Source organism: Podarcis muralis, chromosome 16 (assembly GCF_964188315.1).
Source record: "Podarcis muralis chromosome 16, rPodMur119.hap1.1, whole genome shotgun sequence".
Taxonomy (NCBI): Eukaryota; Metazoa; Chordata; class Lepidosauria; order Squamata; family Lacertidae; genus Podarcis; species Podarcis muralis.
Window position 1 is genome coordinate 14,765,051 of NC_135670.1, and position 22,031 is coordinate 14,787,081.

Genomic DNA, 22,031 nt, shown 5'->3' on the forward strand with positions numbered 1-22,031 from the left:
ATCTTGGGAGAGGCCCCCGCAGCCGCCCCGCGCGGCGCTCTCGCGAGGTTAGCGCCGCTCGCGTGACGCTGGGGATGATGCCATCAGAGCGCGTCCTTCCCGGAAGAGACGTGGCAACAGGGCCAACAGGCGAAGGCATCGTCGTCCCCCCTCCCTCCTCCTCCGCCTTTCTTCCTCCCGTCATGGCCACGCCTCTTCCCCGGAATCTGTAAGGGGAATCCGTGAGTATCGGCGGACCTTCGCGCGGGGCCGGTAAATAAGGGCTAGGGCGCCAAGGGATCGCGTCACTCGGACGCCTGGGTTCCTTTCCTGGTGGAGTGCAGGAGTCCTGGGTTCCTGACAGGGCGGGGCTGCAGAGCAGGGCGCCCGGATCCCCTTCTGTGAAAGAGGAGCGGCAGTGGGGCGATCACTGCTCCTGGGTTCTTCGCGGGGCGTAAGCGTCGCTGGATCCGGGCGGGGCGGCGGCTGGGATGCTTGGCTGGAAGAGATGACGATTGGCATGTGGGTGGGGGGAGAGAAAAGCTTCTGTGGTTTTTAAACATCCCAGTCTTGAGGGTGCTTTCGTGGAGATATCTCCAGTGCGCCTGGGACTAACTTGGGTAGGACAGTACTGTATTTGTGTGGGCAGAGTATTGCTCTCTCCGTGGGGTGATTCTGGTATAGCTCCTCTATAGAGCAGTAATAGTTGCCTGAAAGATCAGGGAAATCAACAGGTCTAGCTTTCTCTGCTTTTGCAGCGCCATGTTCCTCAGTGTTACCTGCTGTGTTTTGGGGTGGGAGGTGGAGGGGAGAGTGCAGATGCTGTGAGAGCATTCAGATGGTGGCAGTGTAGATTCTGGACTCTGCTCGTGAGGAACTTGTAGGAATTGGAGCTAATGATGAAGACTTGGGGTGCAGGTTGTGCTTTGCTAATCTGGTATCTAGGTGGGGTTGGAAAGCCTTCATCCAGGCAAGGCAGTAATCCCTCTTTCTTTCTTTCTTTCTTTCTTTCTTTCTTTCTTTCTTTCTTTCTTTCCTTGCCTAGCTTTCTTTGCTCTTGAGTTGGCACTGTATTTGCCATCATGGGGCTTTGTAAATGCCCCAAGAGGAAAGTCACCAATCTGTTCTGTTTTGAGCACCGGGTGAACGTCTGTGAGAACTGCATTGTTGCTAATCACGCCAAGGTAAATGGGGACACTGGATTAAGGGTGGAGGGTTGAGACTGGGCTAGAGAGTTACCTTGTGCCTGGAGGCAATGTAACCTTGGAAAAGGGGGGAATGGGGATTTTAGGTTCTCGTCTTTCTCCCTTTTCCTGCTCTTGTTAGAAACACGAAAGCAGAATGTTGAAAAGTATTTGCCTTTGTGATGGGGTGTGTGAGAGGAACCTGCATCATTCAAGATTTTGGGCTATGACTCCCACCAGGGCATAGCTGTCAACCGTCCCTTATTTGGCGGGAAACTCCCTTAGCCCAGCGCCGTGTCCCGCTGCTGTCCCTTATTGATGATGTCCCTTAAATTTCCCGGGTTTCAAAGGAAGCAGCTCCTCTCCCTCCCTCCAAATAGTGTTGGTTCTGATTCAGTTATGTGACTGTCTCCTTCCTTCAGTTCGACAATTTCCTAAGCACCCTCTTAGTAACACCTACTCTGCACCAAGTTCAGACCTCTCAGACACACAAAAGTAGGCTGTGTTTTCCTTTGGGGATCTTACTAGACCTGAGCATCTTTAGAAAATTTTGTTATTGTTATCATTATCATTGTTACCAATATCCTAAAACTCTGGTGCAACCACACTTACCCTGAGCCCAATTCCCTCTTGCCAAGCATTTGCCTCTCTTTTTCTTCTTTTAGTGCATTGTCCAGTCATACCTGCAGTGGCTTCAGGACAGTGATTACAATCCCAACTGTCGGCTGTGCAATACACTTCTCTCCACTAAAGAGACAGTCCGGCTGGTCTGCTATGGTCAGTAAAAGTTCTCTACGCTCTTAGGTGTGACATCCATCCATGAAGGTCCAGGCTCTGCAAGCAGTAACTCTGCTAAACTTAGCAAATCGTCCTCCTGAGGCCATCCAGAAAATTCCCCCCCCCCCTTCACTGGACCTTGAAATGCCACTGCAGCAACTTTAAAGTAGGCTTCATGCAAATAGAGAGGCAGGAAAATGTTGATTGTGGAAAGAGGGTGGGGTGTTTGTGGGAGATGCCCCCTACTCCGAGTCTGCCAGAAACCTGTAGTTGGTTAAGGCTACTGGGAGGGGGAAGCTACAGTTCCCAGTATTCATTGTGGGAAGTCATGTGTTTTGGATATGCTTTAGCTGTATGGTGTGGTTCTGCTCTATCTGTCCCCATGCGAAGGTTCGCCCTAACAGATCCCCCATCCCCGTTCCTGTAGATCTCTTTCACTGGTCTTGCCTCAACGAGATGGCCAACCAGCTGCCGAAGAATACTGCCCCAGCTGGCTACCAGTGTCCCAACTGTCAGGGCCCCGTCTTTCCACCGGCCAACCTTGTCAGTCCAGTAGCATCAATACTGCGAGAGAAGCTGTCGATGGTGAATTGGGCTCGGGCTGGCCTTGGGCTCCCACTGGTAAGAGGCAATTCCAGCATTTTTGGTTTTTGTTTTATTCTAAGGAGGGCTAATTGAAGGCATAAGAAAAGCTTGGTTGGATCAGGCCAGTGACCCATCTGTTCCAGCATCTCTCACCGAGGCCAATAGAGCATAGCTATGAATGATTTGCCTAGAGCCTGCTGCCAGGTAGAGAAGTTCTTGCTGTTTTTAGCTTCTGGGATTGTCTTGTGAGGAGGAAAGAATGTGATGCAGCAGTCAGCAAAACATCCTTGATGGGGAGGGGGAATCTGCAGTGGGCTCCTCATCAAACAGATTCCCAGATGGCAGTTCCCTTTTTCCTTTCCCCTCTCGGGGACTGGACCAGTTCCATGTTTCAGCATGTGCAAACGTTTCCCACTTGGGTAAATCCAGGGTGTTTGTATCTGTGGACAGACAGACATATCCATGGAAGTGAAGGGTCAGCTTCAGGGCATCTCTGCGAGCTGGAAGATGAACCTCAGCCAGGCCTGCTGGACTGAAGGCATAGATTCCAGGGCCAGAGGACTTTCTGCACCCACCCACCCGCACGTTTCTTCTGCCTGCTGTTGATTTTCCTAATTAGCCTTGAATCTGACTTTTGCTTTCATTCTGGTCAGATTGATGAAATGGAGACAGTCCAGGAAGCGGAGCCTCACGACACCGCAGACTACACAGATTGGTCCAGCTTCACCGGTGAGTATTGCCGGAGTAGGAGGAGCCAGACACTGTGACAGCTGTTCTGTCTCTTGGCCGCTGGTCCCACCCCTCTGGCAGGGTCTCCTGGCATGATAACACAACTCCTTTTCTCTGGAGGCTTTGTGAGCGCAGAGCATTCAAGGTGCCCCACTCAGGGAGACAGCTGTGTTTAGGAACTAACTGGGGAGGGGGCGGCATTTCACAATTCCATTCCCGTTGGGAGATTTCCTACCCCTCTCTCCCATGTGCATTGCAAGCAGGAAAGTTGGGGAAGGGGCTTACCCTCATAGCAGCCAGAATCTCTGTGTTTGGTGGAAAGGAATTGCCGTGGCCTCACACTGAAGACCTTGCTCCTTGAGGGAAGGGGCATGGCCCTGGTGACCCTGGGTCTCTGGCCTAAACTTGTGAAGAAGTGTCTCAAGCGCATGAACCAAGCCTGCTCTCTTCCAGCCTTGCCTCAATGACCTCTCCTCTCTTTCTCACCCCATATCAAGTCCTCAACTCAGAGGAGGCTGTGCAGCAGAGCCCCCATTCGGCCTTCTCTTACGGTTCAAGCGCAAGCTTCCCCTCCTCCCAACAACAGCAAAGCATGAACAACGGGGCGGTGCAGGAGCATCAGCACACGGTTATCAGCATGAATGCTTTGTCCAATGACCCCGTCACCATTAACGCAGGTAGGCACACAGGTGGGGGGGCCTTTCATCCAGGGAAGGGTGCCTGGGGGGAACAATACTATCTCCCCTGCGATGGAACGTGGGCTGAGGAAGAGCATGGGATCTCATGCCTTTTTGCTTTCTGCCTTGCTGCTTGTGGCCCGTTCCTCTCAGATGTGAAGCTGGCAAATCAATTGAAATTGGCAAATGGGGCAAATTGGATTGTGGGAAGCAGGGAAAGGAGAGTTCTCCCATCCTACTGAGGCTGCCAGTTGACGGGCAGATATTTAAGATGGACAAAAGGAAGAACCTTTTTACAGCACAGACCACACATAGTTGGATACACATCTGCCTTCTTCATGGGTCTCCCTGCTGCTCCTCTTTTGTTGATTGTCTCCTTGGCAACCTCACCCCAGTAGCGCCCCTTGATCAGTGGCAGGAGCCAGAGGGTGCTGTTCTTCAGTTCTGCAGTCCCAAGGCAAGCGGCAAGTTGGAGCCAAATGGGTTTCTGGCATGGAGGGCAAGGCAAGCAACAAGGAGGAGAGCCATCCCCATGCCTGGCACGCAGGAGGTCCAGAGGTCCAGGGTTCAATCCCTACTGGCATCTCCATTTAAAAAGAGGATCAGGGAGCTGCAGTAGCAGCAAGAGGTGTTGGGAAGGCTATGCCTGCCTGCCTGCCTGCCTGCCTGCCTGGTGGGTCAGTTCTGCTGGTCAGTGTGTGCAGAGGCAGCAGCCTTTGACTCATCTGAGCTGGGACAGGGCAGCTTCTGGGATGCCTCCTGGGTCATCCTCTTGCTAATAATAATAATTATACCTTTATTGTCATTGTACAACCTGTATACAATGAAATTAAATGAGCCTCCCCCCCAACACTCAATCTCTTATTGAACAACACACCATCTCGCAAGTCAATTTTGCTATGTTATTTTCCGTTCAACAGCCTAAGAGCCCACAGACAGAAGTTATTTTCTAGCCTGTTGGTACGGCTGATTATACTTCTATATCTCCTGCCTGAGGGTAGAAGATTAAAGAGGTGAGGGCCGGGGTGTGAGTCATCCCTGAGAATTTTTCTCGCTCTCCGAATGCAACAATCCCTTGCAATGTCATCTAGTGGACTCAAGGGACAGCCCATGATATCATGTGCTATATTCACCACCCTCTGCAGAGACTTTCTGTCCATGGCATATCAGGGTTTGTAAAGTGGGTTAGGCCTTTTTCGTGGGGGTGGGTGGCCTTTCCCAACCCATCTTCTCTATGCCATTATCCGCTTCTTTTCTGGCAGCCTCCTCGCCACGGAAAGTGTATGACACCCGGGAAGGCGGGGGCAGCAGGGCTTCTGAGGCTCACGTGGACTTTGACGAAGACAAGTACCGCCGGCGGCCAGCACTTGGCTGGCTTGCCCAGCTGCTCAAGTAAGTTTGGAAGAAGCTGCAGCCATTCAGAGTGGGACTGGCCAGAGACATGGGGGGCTCCTGTTCCCATGGGGCTGATGTGGAATCTGGGAGGCTTCTATACAGGCTGGCATGAGAATGGTAGAGAGATCAGATACAGGAGGAGTCTGGGCTTGTACTGAGGGAAGGGCGGGAAGCCTAAGTCCCAGTGGGAGGGGCAGGAAGCCGGGCTGTGGTGTGTATGCAAATGTGGGCACACACACTCTCTTCTGTTTGTTTGTTTGTTTGTTTGTTTGTTTTGTTTTGTTTTGTTTGTACCTTCAGGGCAGTACTGCCTTCACATTTTCAAACACATCATTTGGGCTATGATGTTGTGCAGGAAGCCAAATTGAGCCTCATAGACTGAGCTCTGTTTAGCCTTGATTCCAAATATTTCTGTCTCATCATCCCTGTTCTGAATTGACTCATCCTTGTAACGTGGAGAGGGCTGAAATCCACCTAGCAGGCTGGGAGGCACGAGGTCTGTCTCTCGCCCCAAACTTCCCAAGCTTCCCTCCATTACCTTCTGGGTACCCATCTTTTTTATTTGAGCTTATAAAATGTTTAAAGCAAAGTATGTTCAACCTTCCAATTGCTTTCCCCCCACCTTGGATTGTGCCACTGAAAGCAGGCACTTATTTCTTTAGCCTACTTATTAAGGAACTCCTTTCAGAAAATTCATTGTTCCTTACTGTTCTGTCCCTAAGGCTTTCCTCCTCAGCTGTGTCCTCACAGCAGCTCAGCTAATGTCTAGAAGGAGCTCACACTGCACCAGTTTGGATTTCGCCTCTTCCCTGCTTGGAAGGAGCTCTTGCTAACACTTTCTCTCCTTCCTCTTGCTGTCAGGAACCGCTTCAGCTCTAGGAAGCAGCCCCGCTCCATGATGCAGAGGTTCGTCATCCTCCTCCTAATTGGTGGAATTGGTTTCCTCACCCTTGTCATCATCATGATGAAGGTGGGACGGGCCTCTGCCGACCATGACCCCAACTTGGACCCCAAGTTCAACCCACACATCCGGGTTGGGCAGGAGTGAGTGGGGGGGCAGCCTCTTCCCTGCTGGGCTCCCTTCTATGTTCTGGGCTCCCCTGCCCGCTCCTGGAGAAAGTTGGACCGAAGAGAGTCCTGGAATAGCTCTTTGGTTGCAATCTCAGCCCCTCCCAGGAAGAAACAGGGGACCACGGCCACTCCTGACAGCTTGGACAAAGAGACTCTGGTGAAGGAGTCGCCCTCTTCCTTCTGTCTTCTGCAAACTCAAGCTGGAGCTGGGAACTCTCTTTTTGCATTTTTGGGGGGGCCCAGAGAGCACCCCACCCCTTTCCTGCTGCATCCAAATGCCGGGATGGTCACAGGCAAGGGAGGCTCGCTTTTCCTGGGCATCTCCCCATGACACTACAGAGAGGAATAACAGTTCAGTGGTCTGCATCTGCTTTTTCTGACTACCACTCAATGGAGTACCCCCAGTCTTCCTCCGTTCACTGATGTGAAATGACAGCTGCTGAGTCAGCAGAGGAGCTCTCTCGCTCCCCCCACCCCCGTCACACACACACCAACCCCCAAAGTTTCATTGGCTTTCTTTTACTGAAGTGAAAAGCCCATCCTCTTCGCTCTGCTTTTACTAGCAGCTGAGATACTCTGTTTTGTTTTTCTCAGCTTTGATGTTCATAATTATAAAGGAACTATGGAAACCAAGCACTCCCCATGCACCCCAGCTCCCTCCCAGTGCCCTGTAACAGTGTTGGTAAAAGAGTGGGACCAAGTGGGGGTGGGGAGGAGTTTCCTCCCTTTGACCAATTTGGGGTGGGAGCGGGTTTCAGTAATAGGCTTCTGCTGTTTCAGACCTGCCTCAGTGCTTTGCTGTGGTCTATCTGAATTCCATGAACATAGGGAAGCCCTACTTCAATCTCCTTTTGGTCCTGGCAGGGCTGGTGCGTGGGGGGCCAAGCACTTTACCTAATGCAGTTGGTTTTCCAGCACAAGGGTCTGCACCATTCCCGATAGCTTTCCTTAGCACAGCTGTAGCCCCAAGGAGAAGGTGCCTGCTTCTTGCACAGCCCATCTTTGCCCTGCCAAGTGTGCACCTCTCAACAGGGCGTTTGCAGCTGGAGAGAGCACTGGGGAGGAGGGAGCAGAATCCCCTTACCACAATACTCTGGCAGTAATGGAGACATGGATAAATGGCTCATTGTCAGCTCAGCAGAATGCTGAAATAGCAGAAATCTAACTGAAAGCTGGCAGCACAAGTGGGGTTTGTTTTTCCTGCTTTAACAGTGCAGTGGCTGGGATCGTGGGTTCCATGTTAAGTTTATTGTGGCAAATGTGATGCCTGTGTACCAATCCCAAGCACCACCTCTCTCTGCTCATCCACCCCCCAGATCTCACGTTGCAGGGCTGGTAGCAGCTGGGTGATTCTCAGACCCTGCTCTTCAACTGAGAGGTGCTGGCCCCATTCATAGCAGTTTGGAAAGGGAGTGGGGCACACAAGACTTCCCATGATCCCTTGCAGCAAGGAAAGGTTATTTGGAGGCATTGCCCCAGCAACGTGACTGTGTGGCTCACTGACCACCTCAATTCTCTCTTGGTGAAAATACAAGACTTTATTACACCTGAAGCAATAGACCTGTTTGTTTGTTTGTTGGTGTTCCATTAAACTCTTGGTTAACCCGAAACTGTATTTGCTCCCTCCTTTCTTCCTTGGAGGCAAACTGGAACAAGCCTGGGGAGTGCACCCCCCTTTTGAGAATCGCTGCTTAGTACTGTTCCTCTCTGTAATCAATGGTGGCATAGTCCATGCTGAAGCGGGCAAGGAAGGCGGCAAAGTTCAGGGCTGGGCAGAAAGGAGAGGAAGGCATCAGTAATCATTTCAGTACAAACACTGCTTTTTCCCAATTGAAAGATGGACATCTGAAGTCTGACATCCTCCACACAACCTAGGCCAATGAGCTCTTTCACAGTTACTTGTGTGCTACAGATATGCAGGCCCATTGGGAATGTAGCGCTAAACCATGGTTTAGCTCTATGGTAATAAGCCATGGGCTAGCATATTTCCCCTTTCCCTCTCCGCTGGCATGGCTCCCATGAGGAAATTCGAAGTACCCACTTTCAAACTATTTAGAATTCCTTGCTGCTTCTCAGTTTGGCGGAACTCTGGTTAGCTTAAACTGTAACCTGAGAAGCTGCCTCATACAGTTAGGCCATTGATCCACCCAGCTGAGTACTGTCCCCGCTCCACTGATTTGTAATAGCTCTCCAGGGTTTCAGATGTGGGACTTTCCCAGCCCTACACAGAGATGCTTTTGAGGACTGAACCTGTAACCTTCTGCATGCGAGGCAGATGCCCTGACACTGAGCTGCAGCCCTCTCCTGGTTTGTTAATAAGCCAGGACCACAAACCAACAACTTGATAGTGGCAGCACCATAAACCATGGCTTTGATCCTACATTTCAAAGCAAAAGCAGAAGCTTCCAGTTTCTTCACTGCTTTAGCAGAGGAGACTCGTTCACAAACCACTAACATCATGTGGAAAAGTACGTTGTGGCAGGGGACCTGAAAGCGCTGATGGAAAAAAGTGACTCCACTTCTCCAACGCACAATGGGGGTGGGAGGGACCCACTGCTTTGAAGCAAGCAAGTTTATGCGTTTCTGGGTATGACAAAATGTGGAGTGGCTGACAGCAGCCTGGGAGGTCAGGGGAAGCCCTCACAGAAGTTGAGCCATTCAGTATGGAGTTTGGGCTAGGGGACTGGGTCTTATGTCTGGGAAGCATCAGGGAAAACCTTGCTACCCCAGGGCCAGAGTTGGCTTCTGCTGCGACATGAGGCGGCACCTTCTCCTTTGCAGCAAATGTGACATTCCTAACTGGGCCCACCTCTTTCCACCACCGATAATCCCAGCTGAAGGCCCATCCCTCTAAGCTCTAGCCACACTCCTCCTCCTCCCAGGGTTGGGTTCTTTTGGAGGTGGCTGTTCCAACTTGGAGATGGGGACACGGTGAGTGGATTCCTTTTGTCCTGGTTCATTGGCTAGAGCTGGGGCAGGTTTTTCAGTGTGCATTTTTCTATGAGATCTATTTCATGAGCTTATTAGTAGAAATCAACAGATGCCAGTAAGTATTAAGCACCCTTGGACGATGTTAGTGTTTTTTGCTTTGTTTACTAAATAAAAGCAAAATAAACCTGTTAAATTAAATCACTTTTTAGAGCCTCATAAAACATTATGATGGCAAAATAATAATAAAAACCCTGCTCTATGGAAATTGCCCTAATTTGCACAAAAGATTCCAATTCAATCTTTCCCAGAAAGCTCACATCACTGGGCTTGAAGGGAGCCCCGGAATATGTGGTGGGTCCCCATCCCTCTAGTTCCCCAATTTGCCTTACCGAAGGATGTCATGGCAATGTACATCAGCACATCGTCGTCTGCTTGTAAAGTGTAGATCGCTGCCAGCAGTGCCCAGTAGAAGCTGGTTGTATGTGAGGACTGCAGAAACCAAACAGAAGGAGCAGAAGTGATTTGTCTTCAATGAAGGAAAAGTGGGAGAGGGGAATCATCTCTATACTCTGATGCACTTTTGTCTGGGGGATTAAGATGGAAGGGGGCAAATGGGACACTTTTCTAGATGCTTATTGCAAACCCCCGGTACATTTGTGGAAAAGTTAGCTTAGAATCCTAAACCACATACCCCAAATCTCTCCACATCCATTTAATCTGGAGTGAGTCTCAGCATGCTGGTCATATTCAAGAACTTTTTTCATTAACCTTCCTGGTTTTCTATTTGCAATGCTGAATGCAGATTCAGCAGTGCATAAAATTAAGTGCACCCATGACCACCAAGTCAGGATGTTTAAAACAGAGACAGGTAGAAGGAAGGGCAAGAACTACAGTGGGTGACTGGCAATATTTTATGTATTTATTTTCTTAGCACTATTTTTATAGACTGCCCAATAGCAATAGAAACATTTAAGATATAAATAGTAAGGGCAAGAATATCTAATGAAGAGTAACAAAATTCCACCAACAAAATTAAAAACATCTCAAACTCAAGTAGCACTAAGAATATTTTAAAACCGTTTTCAGGATTTAATTTTTGAAAGAGTTGATGGTGCTGGAAATACGACAAAGGAGCTTGTCTGTTTTGGCAGAGCAGTCTACAACTGAAGTGCTATCACTTCTAACTGACCATCTTATCCTCCTCAAATTTGTCTTGTCCCCTTTTAAAACTGTCCAGGTGTGTGCCATCACCTACATCTTATGGTAGTTAATTCTCTCATTCACCCGTAACATGAGAGCCAGTGTGGTGCACTGGCTAGAGTGCTGGACTAGAACCCTGGAGGCCAGGGTTCAAATCCCCCCTCAGCCAGTCACTTCCTCTCAGTCTAATCTACCTCACAAGATTGTTATGGGGGTTAAATGGCAAGAAGGAGAAGTGTGGATGCCACCCTGAGCTCCTGGGCTTCTCTTATTCAGTCTTCACTGGATGATCCCACTGGGTTCTTGTATTGCAGGAGAGAGAAACTCCTCTGTCCACTTTCTCTACATCATGTACAATTTGACACACCTCTATCATGTCCCTCTTCAGTGCTTTTAAACCTAAACTAAAAAAACTCAAGCATAGTGACCTTTCCTCCTAGGGGAGTTGCTGCACGTCCCTGATCATTTAAGTTGCCCTACTCCACCTCTACAACAACCTTTTTGATAAACAGTGACTTTGAGATTTGAAAACACAAATTAATGCCAATTATTTATGAAGGGACAGTGTGTCAATGTCCATCCTGATGGGTTTGGTACTTATGCACCAGAACTCATCCATTTTCTACAGTCGCAAGCACCACCAGGGAGTTTTTCTTGTGTAAGCCTCTTTGAAATGACTGCCTGCAAAATAGAGGAAATGTGTGAGAGAGACAGGGAGAGAGATAGAGCTTTTTACCAATAGCACTACGGTAAAATGGAAGCTCATGAGGTCCCCCCTTTGGGAGACGAAGAAGTGATACAGGTCACCAATGAGAACACCTGTGTGAATGATGAGCATAAGGATAGAGCCAATGGTGTAGATGACTTTGCTTGGGAAGGTGATAGTTATGAATGGATCCTTCCAGCTCATCCTCTCTATGCCCCTCTGCAGTTGGCTGCTTCATTGATTTAGAACCCTGAGGAAGGCAACGCGCATTCAGACAGCCCAGCCTCTGACAGATGCAGATCCTGGCCTGCTGAAGTCATAGAGGCCCAGAGGTTCCAGAACTCTTGGCCTGGGAAAAGGCAGCCACGGGCAAGAGAGTGTTGGGGTGCAGCAACAAGTTGAGGAAGAATAAGGAAGAGGGGGTGGGCAACCTTGCAAAGTCCCAGGAAGCTGGAATCCTTGACCCCAGCAAACTCTCAGCATGCCAGGCTGCTTTCCTCAAGCCTCACTTTCCAGACGATGGGCAGAACCTTCCTCCACATCATACAATGCGGGGTGGGTCTCTGGCACTAGGGCAGGCTGACCCCTAACCCTTTCGTGACCAGGCAGCACCTCCTCTTCCCCTCCCTCCATGCACAGAAGCCGAGATCTGACTTCAATGTACAGTGGTACCTCGGGTTAAGTACTTAATTCGTTCTGGAAGTCTGTTCTCAACCTGAAACTGTTCTTAACCTGAAGCACCACTTTAGCTAATGGGGGCCTCCTGCTGCCGCTGCGCCGCCGGAGCACGATTTCTGTTCTCATCCTGAAGCAAAGTTCTTAACCTGAGGTACTATTTCTGGGTTAGCAGAGTCTGTAACCTGAAGCGTATGTAACCCGAGGTACCACTGTACCTGCCTCAGTGCCCCTGGGGGAGGTTAGTTCCCTTGGGGGAGAGTGAAGAGTATGCTCCTTAAGGGGGGGGGACCCCGAGACCCTGCCAGTCCCCCCTTCCGAGTCCTGTTCAGTGGAAGGGGGCCTCCCGGGGGGCGAGAGAAGCGTTTTCAAGGGGTTGTCCCTGTGTTGCTAGGCTGGGCGCTCCCTGTGTGCCTCAGAGGGTGGGTGGGGGGGGGTTTGGGGGGAGGCTCCCCCCTCTTTTCCAGGGGCCGGCCTGGGAAGCAGCCGAGCGCTGACAACGTCGCCAGGCAGCGGTAGGGTTGCTTTTTCCCTTAAGCAGCTGCAGCAGCTGGAGGAAGAGCCGGAAGCGGAAGCGCTTCAACAAAACTTTATTGAGCGCCCGGTCTCCATAGAGACGGGAAGGCCTTCCCTGCGCCCTGTCGCAACAAAACTTTATTATTCCCGGAAGTGGAAGTTGCTGTTGACCGTTGCCGCCCTCCCCTCTCCGGTCTCCCCAGCCTCCCCCCAACCCCCACCCCACGGCCAAACAGGCAGCGGGTCATGTCGGCGCCTCAGGCGGAGCGGGGCCCCGAGGGCGCGGGCGGCAAGCGGAGGCCGCACGGGATGCTGAAGCTCTACTACGGGCTGCCGGACCCGTCTGGGGAGGCCTTGGCGGGATCGGCCAGGGGGGATCTCGGGGGCCCCACCGACATCAACGGTCCCCACTTCGACCCGGAAGTCTTCCTCACCAAGGTGAGGGGGGGCACGGACGGGCAGATACACCCTCCGCGCCTAGCAACACCCTGCCCACTGGCGAGGTCTCCATGGCAACCTTCTCTGGGCTGGCTCCACCGTCCCGTGTCGAGCTGGCCCGTCCCCAAAACTCACTTCTTCCGGGAAATGCTGCTTTGCTTTCCCAAAATGCTGAACAGCTTGAGCTGAGTGTCTCTGGGCATGAGCAGAGTGCCTTTTGCCTCGAAGGGTTAGCATGTTCACAGATCCAGATTTCACTCAAAAGATCTCAGGGTTCCTCATGGTGAAGGGAGTCGTCTATTATTACTGAAGCATTGGATCTGAGAACAGAGTGCCTCTGGTAATCTGCAGAGTGCCATCTCCAAAGGATGCCAGACCTGGTGTGGTGTTGTGGTAAAGAGACTAAGCTATTAATCAGCAAGGCCATAAGAGGATAAGGAGAGCATAAGGCCACTGGCCCATCTAGTCCTATTCTCACAGTGGCCAACCAAAGGGAAGCCCCCAAGCAGGATCTGGGCTGATAGGCTTATCCTCCCCTGTTTTGGCTCTCATTTCCACCCTGAATTCACTATGAGCCCGGTTTGGAACCAGGAAGGGCGGGGTATAAATAAAAATGTATTATTTTTATTATTATGTGTTCCTTGGTGTTGGCAAGCCACTCCCTCAGCCTCTGTCTCCCCAACTGCAATATTGGGGAGTAAAAAAATAATAATCTCCTTTAAAAAAAACGAATAACCCAAACAAGCATGCATAACGGCAGTGTATTGCATTTCACTTGCAGCAGCTCAGTCACCTATTGACCTGCCTTATCCAGAAGTCAGACTCTTGCTCTGTTTAGCCCAGATCTTAGCCCTGCAGCTGGTGATCCTTTTGAATCTAAGGCCTTCTGTACACAAAGCAAGGGCTCAATGATTAAACTGGGTGGGGGTGGGGGTGGGGGTGGAGGAGTGTTCACAAGGATAGCCAGAGGTGCATTGGCCAAGTTCAGTTCAGCACCCACCTCTGTTGTGTGTGACAGCTGCGAAAAGAATGCCCCCTGGCCCAGCTGATGGACTGCGAGACAGACATGGTGAAGCAGATCCGATCCTTGGACAGTGACATGCAGACTCTAGTCTATGAAAATTACAACAAATTCATCTCGGCCACAGGTAACTGGGAGGCTTGTGGGGGGGGGTCATGGAAAGTTATATTTGTGGTTCACCTCCCTCTTCCAGTTTATTATTATTTAGATCAGGTGTGGGAAACCTGCAACCCACAGAACTTCCCCACTCAGCCTTCAGCTTAAACAGACAGCTTCTGTTAGTGCCAATGGAAGAAAATGCTTTTGAAGCAGACTCTTCCTAACATTCTCACGTTCCATTCTTCAGACACAATCCGTAAGATGAAGAATGACTTCAAGAAGATGGAGGATGAGATGGACTGCTTGGCAGCAAACATGGCCGTCATCACGGAGTTCAGTGCGAGCATCAGCAGCACCTTGCAGGATCAACATGAGCAGATCACCAAACTTTCTGGTGCGATACCTCTTCTCTGATTGCTGCTAATGTGCGACAAGGGTGTCAGGAGCCCGTCAGAGCTGATGGGGAGGGGGCACCAGTTCAGTGGCAGAACATCCACTTTGCATGTCGGAGGCTACCTGTTTAATCCCCAGCATCTCCAGGAGGAGCTTGTTGAGTGCTGGAAGGTGGGGTGGCACCAGCTGGGGTTTGGGGCTGCAAAGCAGCTTGCCTGCCCTGCTCTGACTTCCTCCCTCTCTCTTGACCCCAGGTGTTCACGCGCTCCTACGCAAGCTGCAGTTCCTGTTTGAGCTGCCAGCCCGCCTGACCAAATGTGTGGAGATGGAGGCTTACGGGCAGGCTGTGCGATACTATAGCAAGGCCCGCTCCATCCTCCACCAGTACCAACACATGCCCTCCTTCCGGGGCATCCAGGATGACTGCCAGAAGATCATGGCTGACCTCGCTCAGAAGCTGCGCGAGAAATTCAGGTAGGCAACAGAAGACATCAGGGGAGCTGTTGCACTTGACTGTTTGCTACAAATGGGGCTGTGTTTGGGGAGTTCTTGGGGACTGAAGTAGAGGAGGCTGTGAGCCAGAAGACCCGGCAAAGAAGGGTGGCTGCTCTGTGATTCTGCTGTACAAATTTAGATTAGCTTAGCTGTCATGGTTTCCATTCGAGGAATCCTGAAGTTGGATTCCCCAGAGTCCTACAGTTCCCTGGGGGGAGAGAATGGCTGCAGGGAGCCAATGTGGTGCCAGAGTTGGAGTGCCTAACGAGGAGCTGGGGTTCAGGTACACCACCACCCTGCTCAATGCAGCCCTGAAGCATGATGGGCATACTGGCCCCCCTCACTATCTCTCAGCCTAACCTACCTTGTAGGATCGTTGTGAGCCAGCGTGGTGTAGTGGTTAAGAGTGGTAGACTCGTAATCTGGTGAACCGGGTTTGTGTCTCCACTCCTCCACATGCAGCTGCTGGGTGACCTTGGGCTAGTCACACTTCTCTGAAGTCTCTCAGCCCCACTCATCTCACAGAGTGTTTGTTGTGCGGGAGGAAGGGAAAGGAGATTGTTAGCCGCTTTGAGACTCCTTCGGGTAGTGATAAAGTGGGATATCAAATCCAAACACCACCACTACTACTACTTCTTCTTCTTCTTTATGAAATTTCTGGGGGATAATCTTCTGTGTCACCCTGGACTCTTGGGAGGAAGGGTGGGATGAAAATGTCACTTAAGAGGAGGAGCCAATTTAAAATCTGCAGCTCAGCCCTCAGAGCCTTCCTTCCTGCCTCCTCAGGGATGGGGGCTCTTGCGCCAAGGACTTAGCGGAGTGCGTGGAGCTGCTGCTGCAGCTGGGCGAGCCTGCCGAGGAGCTGTGCGACGAGTTCCTCTCTCACGCCTGCTGCCGCCTGGAAGCTGAGCTGCGAGCCCTGGAGGCGGAGCTGGGCGAGGGGCAGCTGGCCACCCCGGCCACCGATATCCTGGAGTTCACCGACCGCGGCTGCAACAACTTTGTCAGCAACATGTGCCTGGTGATTGCCTCATACCAAGAGCTGTTTGTCAGCCGGGAGGGGGCCCGTGAGATTGCCAGCATGGCCCACGACAAGCTGGTGGCCTTTGTGGACGGCCTGATGGAGCGCTACTTCGCCCTGGTGGAGAGGCGCATCCAGCTGGAGCGGGGCGTGGGCGATAACTCCCTGCTGGTGCGGGCCCTGGACCGCTTCCACCGCCGCTTGCAGGCTTTGGTCAAGCTCTTGCCCGCCTCGCGGTCAGCGGCGGAGGGCACAGAAATCGTGGTGCGGGCAGCCAAGGAGCGCATCCGCCAGTACCTACAGGCACTGCAGAGCTTTTACCTGGACTGCTTGACGGACGTGCGCCAGTCCTTGGCCGCCCCTCGGCTCATGGGGAAGGACAGCCCCAACCTGGCAGAGCTGCTGGCCACCATCTCAGCCTCCATCCTCAACCAGATCAAGTCTGTGCTCACCTACGTCCACCTCTTCACTGCCAAGGACATCACTTTCTCTAACAAGCCTTATTTCAAGGTAAGGAGAGAGAGAAAGAGATTTTGTTAGACTTCTCAGAGAGAAAGTTGCTTGCTGGAGCCCAGAGACTTGATACATTGCAAGAAATAAAAATGCGCATATGTAGAATTACATAAGGTAACCCATGGTGATACAAATTGTATGAGAGCCAAACCCTCTGTAGGCTTCACAACAAGACCCTTCCACTGCCACCAGAATCCCCATAAGAAACTCCTCCTTGGGTCCTGCTTTTGTAGGATGGACCTCTCTGATTGTGGGAGAAGCACCCCAGGATATCTCCCTTCCAGGGGTTAAGGCAGAGCTGGGTGTACCCAGCCTCTGTCTCTTTAGTTTACATTTTGGGATATGCAGCTGCCAGCCTGAAGCCTCTGCCTGCTCTGCGATGGGGCCCCATAGCTGCTAGTCCTCATGAATCCCTTCTCATTATGCCCCTCAGCCACTTGCATCTCTGAAAGATCCCTGCATTGCTGGGAGTTGGACTAATGACCTTTGGGGTCCCTTCCAGCCATACAATTCTATGAAATGTCTGAAATGAGGTTAGGGCTCCTTAACCCTTCTTCCCCAATGTGAACAGCCGTAGTGGCTTCCTGACAGTTCAGCAGCTGGTGGCCCCGTACTTGAACTGCCCCACATAGCTCCAGTCCTGCTATGTGATTTCTCTCTTAAGAAAAGCAAAGGCTCAAAGCTTTCTCACCGCCTATGAGCAATGGGCTTTGCCAGCATCCTCCACTTCAGGCATCCCTCCCATTTGTCAGTGTTCCTGCTGACCCAGTGAGTGGTTGAGGGACCCGAGGGGCGAACTCTGGCAGAGCCTCTGTCCCTGTTCTTGCAGGAGAAGGAAGGGTTAAAGAGCCCACCAACTCCCTTCAGTGCTGGCCCTGGAATCAAACTGTGGCTCATGTCAAGGCTGGGTGGCTGAGACTTTTTGCTGCGATGCCTCTAACTTTCCTCTGTGCCTCTCCTTGCTTTTTCCTAGGGGGAATTCTGCAGCCAGGGTGTCCGCGAAGGCCTCATTGTCAGCTTCATCAAGTCCATCTGCCAGACAGCCCGGCAGTTCTGTGAGAGCACTGGCGACAAGGGGGGCTCCACGCCCCCCACCCTGCTGCTGCTCCTCTCCCGCCTCTGCCTGGACTACGAGACCTCCACCATCAGCTACATCCTCACTTTGACAGATGAACAGTTTCTGGTGCAGGTGTGTCACACGTGGGAAGAGAGGATGCTGGGAGTCATTTCAGGCTTGGGAGATTTAAATGGCTAGATTGGGGGGCAGAAGGGGGCTGTGCTTCCTTTCCTCTGCTCAGAACCGAGCTCATTGAGATCTGAATAAGGCCTCAGCTGTGCCATTATTCCACACAACTATGGAACAAACATAGGGCTTTGTTCCTTCTTTATATATACAAAGAAGCACATTTTAGACCTGCCAGTTTACTTTTAGAAGCCAACTACCAAACAAGAAGGGGGGGGAAGCATTACGCAAGCTCCGTAAACAGGTCTTTTAAAAAAACATATATAACATAATATTTAATGAAATAGCGGAAGCCAGAACTGTACATACTGTCCCATTTGCATCATCTCTCTCTGTGTGTGGCAGAGCTTGCTGATTTCCTTATTGCAGAATATGGGGATTGCAGTATGTGTGACTCACAGAACTTTCTCAGCCAAGGGGCAGCCCCAAACGAGAAATCCTGGCTAGCTTGCTCCTGGCTTTTGGAGGGGTCCTTCCCTGTTGAGCATGTTGCTTGGTGTGTTCAGGTGTGGGGTGGAGGTGGGGTCCCCCCCATATCACAGGGCCAGAGTCTCTTTCAAGGGAAGTCATCTTATGCAGAGTCAATACTATTTATTAGAAATGCATTAGAATTGGGTTTTGTCACTTTGGAAGAAGCTTGAAATGTAAGTATTGTGGCCCCTGCATTCCACATGTGTTGGCTGAGAATGAAATGTGTTAACTCCATTTATGGCTCTGGTCCTCTGTGCCGCTTCTTTGGTGACTGTGTCGATTAGCTTTCCAGTTGCTCCTCAGTCTTTCGGTCACTGCATAGGGCGCACCTGCTGCTTCCCCACCACCCCAGGAAACCCCTACATTTCTCGCCTCCTATAAAACATATACCGTATTTCATTTCTCCAGATGCAGTTCAGAAAGATGTAAATCTCAAACCATTCAGAAACCAGCAAAGCCTATCCAAATATAGCCTGTTTAGTATTGGTATGGTGTAGCAGTTAACAGCGTGAGCTTTGAGCCAGGAAGTCCCTGGTTCAAATCCTGTCTCTTCTGGGAGCCTGTTGGATGACATTGGGCAAGCCAGTCCCTCTCAGCTTTTCCCACCCTCCACCTCCAGTTTTGTTCTTAGCGGACTGGCCTGCCTTGTGGCGAGGCCTCTTTATGTATCTAAAAGCCCCTTGAGTTTTCCAGAGCCCCACATCAAGCTGCCAAGTGTGCCACCCTTTTCATCCTCCTCCTGCTCTGCTTTGCCTCTGGACCAGGACCACTCTCCCGTCACCCCTGTCACTGGCTTGTGTGCTGAAGCCCGGGAAGCCGCCCAGAAGCTGCTGAACCACTACGTGAAGGTGCAAGGCCTGGTCATCTCTCAGATGCTGCGCAAAAGCGTCGAGACGCGGGATTGGATCACCACCATTGAACCACGCAATGTCCGTGCTGTCATGAAGCGTGTGGTGGAGGATGCCACCTCCATTGATGTTCAAGTGAGTGGAGGGGGGGGGATTTCAGAAAACCACCCGGTTCCAGCTTCTTACCTTGCCTGTAAATGGAAAAGTCAGCTATAGGGTAAGATAGGGCACCATATGAGGAAGAAGGGGTTGGAATTTGGGGGTTTGTTCCTTTTTATCTATTTGTTTATTTATAATGATACCATGAAAATACCAGTTTCCAGTGTATCTATACGGAAAGCACATTAAAATTTAAAATCGGCTAATCGTCATGGAAAATGTATTCTTAACAGGCTAAATAGGTTTGGCAGAATAGAAAAATTTTCAGCAAGCGTTGGCACAGAAGGCATCTGTTGAATCTCTAGTGGTGGAGCGTTCCACAGGACTGGGCCAATGACACCAAAGGCTCTTTTTTTTGTTGATGTCAAATGAGCCTCACCAACTCGGGGAACGACCAGCGATGCTCCTGCAGATGTTCTCAGTAATTGAGCTGAGATAGAAGAGCTTTGTCGGTCCCTGAGGCACCCTGGACCTAAGTTGGTCAGGGCTCTGTAAATTAATACAAATAGTAAATGGGCAGCCAGTGCAGCTGTTTTGACAGTGGTGTCATATGCTGCTTGTTACAGGGTAGGCGTGGGGTGCCAGGGGTCCTCACTTGAAAGAGGGTGAACCTGTGCAGAGGCTCCCTCTCCATTCGAGTAACTGCCTCACACGTTAATCTCCCCACGCAGGTTGGGCTTCTCTATGAGGAAGGTGTGCGCAAAGCCCAGAGCAGTGACTCCAGCAAAAGAACCTTCTCCGTCTACAGCAGCTCCCGGCAGCAGAGCCGCTACGCGCCAAGTTACACGCCCAGGTGAGCTGGGGAGGCAGGCCCTGTCCTTCCTGCTGGACGGGGAGTTTGAATCATCCCTAAATCATAAAGGAGCAGGCGGGGCACTGTGTGTATGTAATGCAACCTTGCAAATTGGCCCCTAAGAGTTTCTGGTTCGCAAGAATTGATGCTGGCTTGCCTGCCATGGATATCTCGCATAGTTATTGTGTGCCACAGGCCTGGGTGGAGGGAAAGAGATGTCCATCCAAACCCCTCTCCAGCAAGGCAGTTCAGGGGTCGGGGATGGTGTGCTAATCTCTTGGGCACGGCCCTTAGCCCCACAAGCAGTCAGCCACTCTGTGTGAGCCTCATCTCTTCTCTTCTCTCCCCAAGCGCTCCCATGGATACCAACCTGCTGAGCAATATCCAGAAGCTTTTCTCTGAGCGCATCGACATCTTCAGCCCTGCGGAGTTCAACAAGGTGAGGAGCCTGCAGTGGCCTGCTCTGTTGTGCTTCCTCCTGCCAAAGCACGTGAGGTTGGTGGCCTCTCTACAGGGGTGCCTGGATCTGCCTCTTGGGGAGATGTGCATGCACCCCACAGGGAGAGAGGAGCCATTGCCCTTGCCAACAGATGATGGGACTGATCTCTAGAAAGGGTAGCAGGTTCCTTTTCTTTGGTTATTGCTAGATATATATGTATATATCTTTCACTAGGGCTGCAGTTGCAGCCTGAACCTCATTCGATTACACCACTCAGATCAGGAGAGAACCGTAATTTTCTCAATATGTAGGGGAGGCGTCCGTTTGGGTTCTCCCTCTCAGTGTTAAAGGCTAATAGTTCACGGAGCTCCAATCTGCTTCTCCCCTCCCAAAATGCCTGATTCTCAGCGGAGCCCAGAATCAGAGCTTGTGGTCATCTTGGCACCTTTGCTGAATGAATCACCCGCCCTCTTTCAGTTTCTGAGCACCGTTTGGCTGCCACCAGGACAGAGGTGAATCAAGCCTTTATTAAGAAGCTTGTGATGAACATCCATGATGAAGGTCCTTAGTAAGACCTGGCCAGGATGGATGGTTAAGCTTGGCTGGTAAGAGAAGCCACATAAGTGCCTTTACTCTTGGGTCTTAGGTGTTCCCCTCTCTATTAGTTTTTTCTGTTTGTAATCATCAAAATTGACACAGCAATGTGTGATTGGGGCAGGAGGGCGAAGCCACAGGCAATGGCATTTGCCTGTTTTGTTGGCACTCTTAGGCCAAGTAGGTTGCAGAACATTACCAATAAAGCAAGTGCAATTTAAATGAAAATCATAGAATAAAAACACAAAACGGCCATGCAAGGGGAAGGGAGGCACCCATTGACTTAACCAAAGGCCTGGCTGAAGAGAGGCATACTGAGCAGTTGTCCAAAACCATACAATGATTTCAGTGAGCACTTCCGGGGGAAAGTATCAGGAAAATATCTGTTGGGCAGATTTTTGGATCTTCAGTCTGCTGTCCATTTTTTAATCCTTTTCATCGTCTTCTTCCACTCAGGTCTCTGTGCTTACCGGCATCATCAAGATCAGCCTGAAGACGTTCCTGGAGTGTGTCCGCCTGCGAACTTTTGGCCGCTTTGGCCTGCAGCAGATCCAGGTGGACTGTTACTACCTGCAACTCTATCTGTGGCGCTTTGTCTCTGATGAGAACCTGGTGCACTTCCTGCTGGATGAGATTGTGGGCAGCACAGCCCACCGCTGCCTTGACCCCGTGCCCATGGAGCAGAGTGTCATTGAAGTCATCTGTGAGCGCGGCTAGGGCACGAGGAGGGGGCTGGACCGGGGGGAAGGGCAGCTATGTGTCTGCACTCTTGTTCCCTGCCAGGTAGGGGGAGAACGGGAATGTCTGGCAGGTGAGACCTCAAAATATGTCAATGTGGTTGTAATAAATAAAGAATAACTTAAACCGTATTCACTGGTGAAGGCTATTTTGTTTCCGCAGCAGCCAGGAAACTGTAGCTCTGGATAAAATTAGACCGTGTCAGTTGCTCCTTTTTGCATGATTTCACGAGAGCATGAGAAAAGTCCTGCAGCAGCAGCTGGGACAGGCCAAAGGCTCATCCAGTCCAGCATCCTGTCTCTGTGGCCAACCAGATTTGTTCATTATTGTTATTCAATTTA

The 22,031-nt window shown here is 51.0% G+C and overlaps 3 protein-coding genes across 8 annotated transcripts; 2 read left to right on the forward strand and 1 right to left on the reverse strand.

The window, feature by feature from the left end:
• Positions 1-66: 66 nt before the first annotated feature.
• Positions 67-7,681, forward strand: ZFPL1 (zinc finger protein like 1). 5 transcript variants are annotated; one of them, XM_028709159.2, is made up of 8 exons: positions 67-208; positions 1,025-1,163; positions 1,829-1,940; positions 2,368-2,561; positions 3,179-3,254; positions 3,752-3,931; positions 5,194-5,323; positions 6,188-7,681. In XM_028709159.2, exons 2-8 carry the CDS (start codon positions 1,062-1,064, stop codon positions 6,372-6,374), a joined length of 981 nt encoding a protein of 326 aa, XP_028564992.2. In that variant the 5' UTR covers positions 67-208; positions 1,025-1,061; the 3' UTR covers positions 6,375-7,681. The 5 variants fall into 5 exon arrangements, with proteins under 5 accessions (XP_028564992.2, XP_028564991.2, XP_028564990.2 ...); XM_028709158.2 differs by having other exon boundaries at positions 70-252; XM_028709157.2 differs by having other exon boundaries at positions 71-221.
• Positions 7,682-7,763: 82 nt separating this feature from the next.
• CATSPERH (catsper channel auxiliary subunit eta) lies at positions 7,764-15,375 on the reverse strand. Of its 2 annotated transcripts, none has more exons than XM_028709166.2 (3): positions 11,265-12,114; positions 9,718-9,817; positions 7,764-8,165 (listed from the first exon to the last, which is right to left on the reverse strand). In XM_028709166.2, exons 1-3 carry the CDS (start codon positions 11,436-11,438, stop codon positions 8,089-8,091), a joined length of 351 nt encoding a protein of 116 aa, XP_028564999.1. In that variant the 5' UTR covers positions 11,439-12,114; the 3' UTR covers positions 7,764-8,088. The 2 variants fall into 2 exon arrangements, 1 of the variants encoding a protein (XP_028564999.1); XR_013391052.1 differs by lacking the exon at positions 11,265-12,114 and adding an exon at positions 15,236-15,375 and having other exon boundaries at positions 8,127-8,165.
• On the forward strand, positions 12,585-21,821 carry VPS51 (VPS51 subunit of GARP complex). The gene is made up of 10 exons (XM_028709165.2): positions 12,585-12,863; positions 13,882-14,011; positions 14,231-14,377; positions 14,631-14,850; positions 15,658-16,402; positions 17,379-17,594; positions 18,884-19,102; positions 19,798-19,919; positions 20,271-20,358; positions 21,409-21,821. The coding sequence occupies exons 1-10, from the start codon at positions 12,672-12,674 to the stop codon at positions 21,667-21,669; spliced, it is 2,340 nt and encodes a 779-aa protein (XP_028564998.2). The 5' UTR covers positions 12,585-12,671; the 3' UTR covers positions 21,670-21,821.
• Positions 21,822-22,031: the final 210 nt, after the last annotated feature.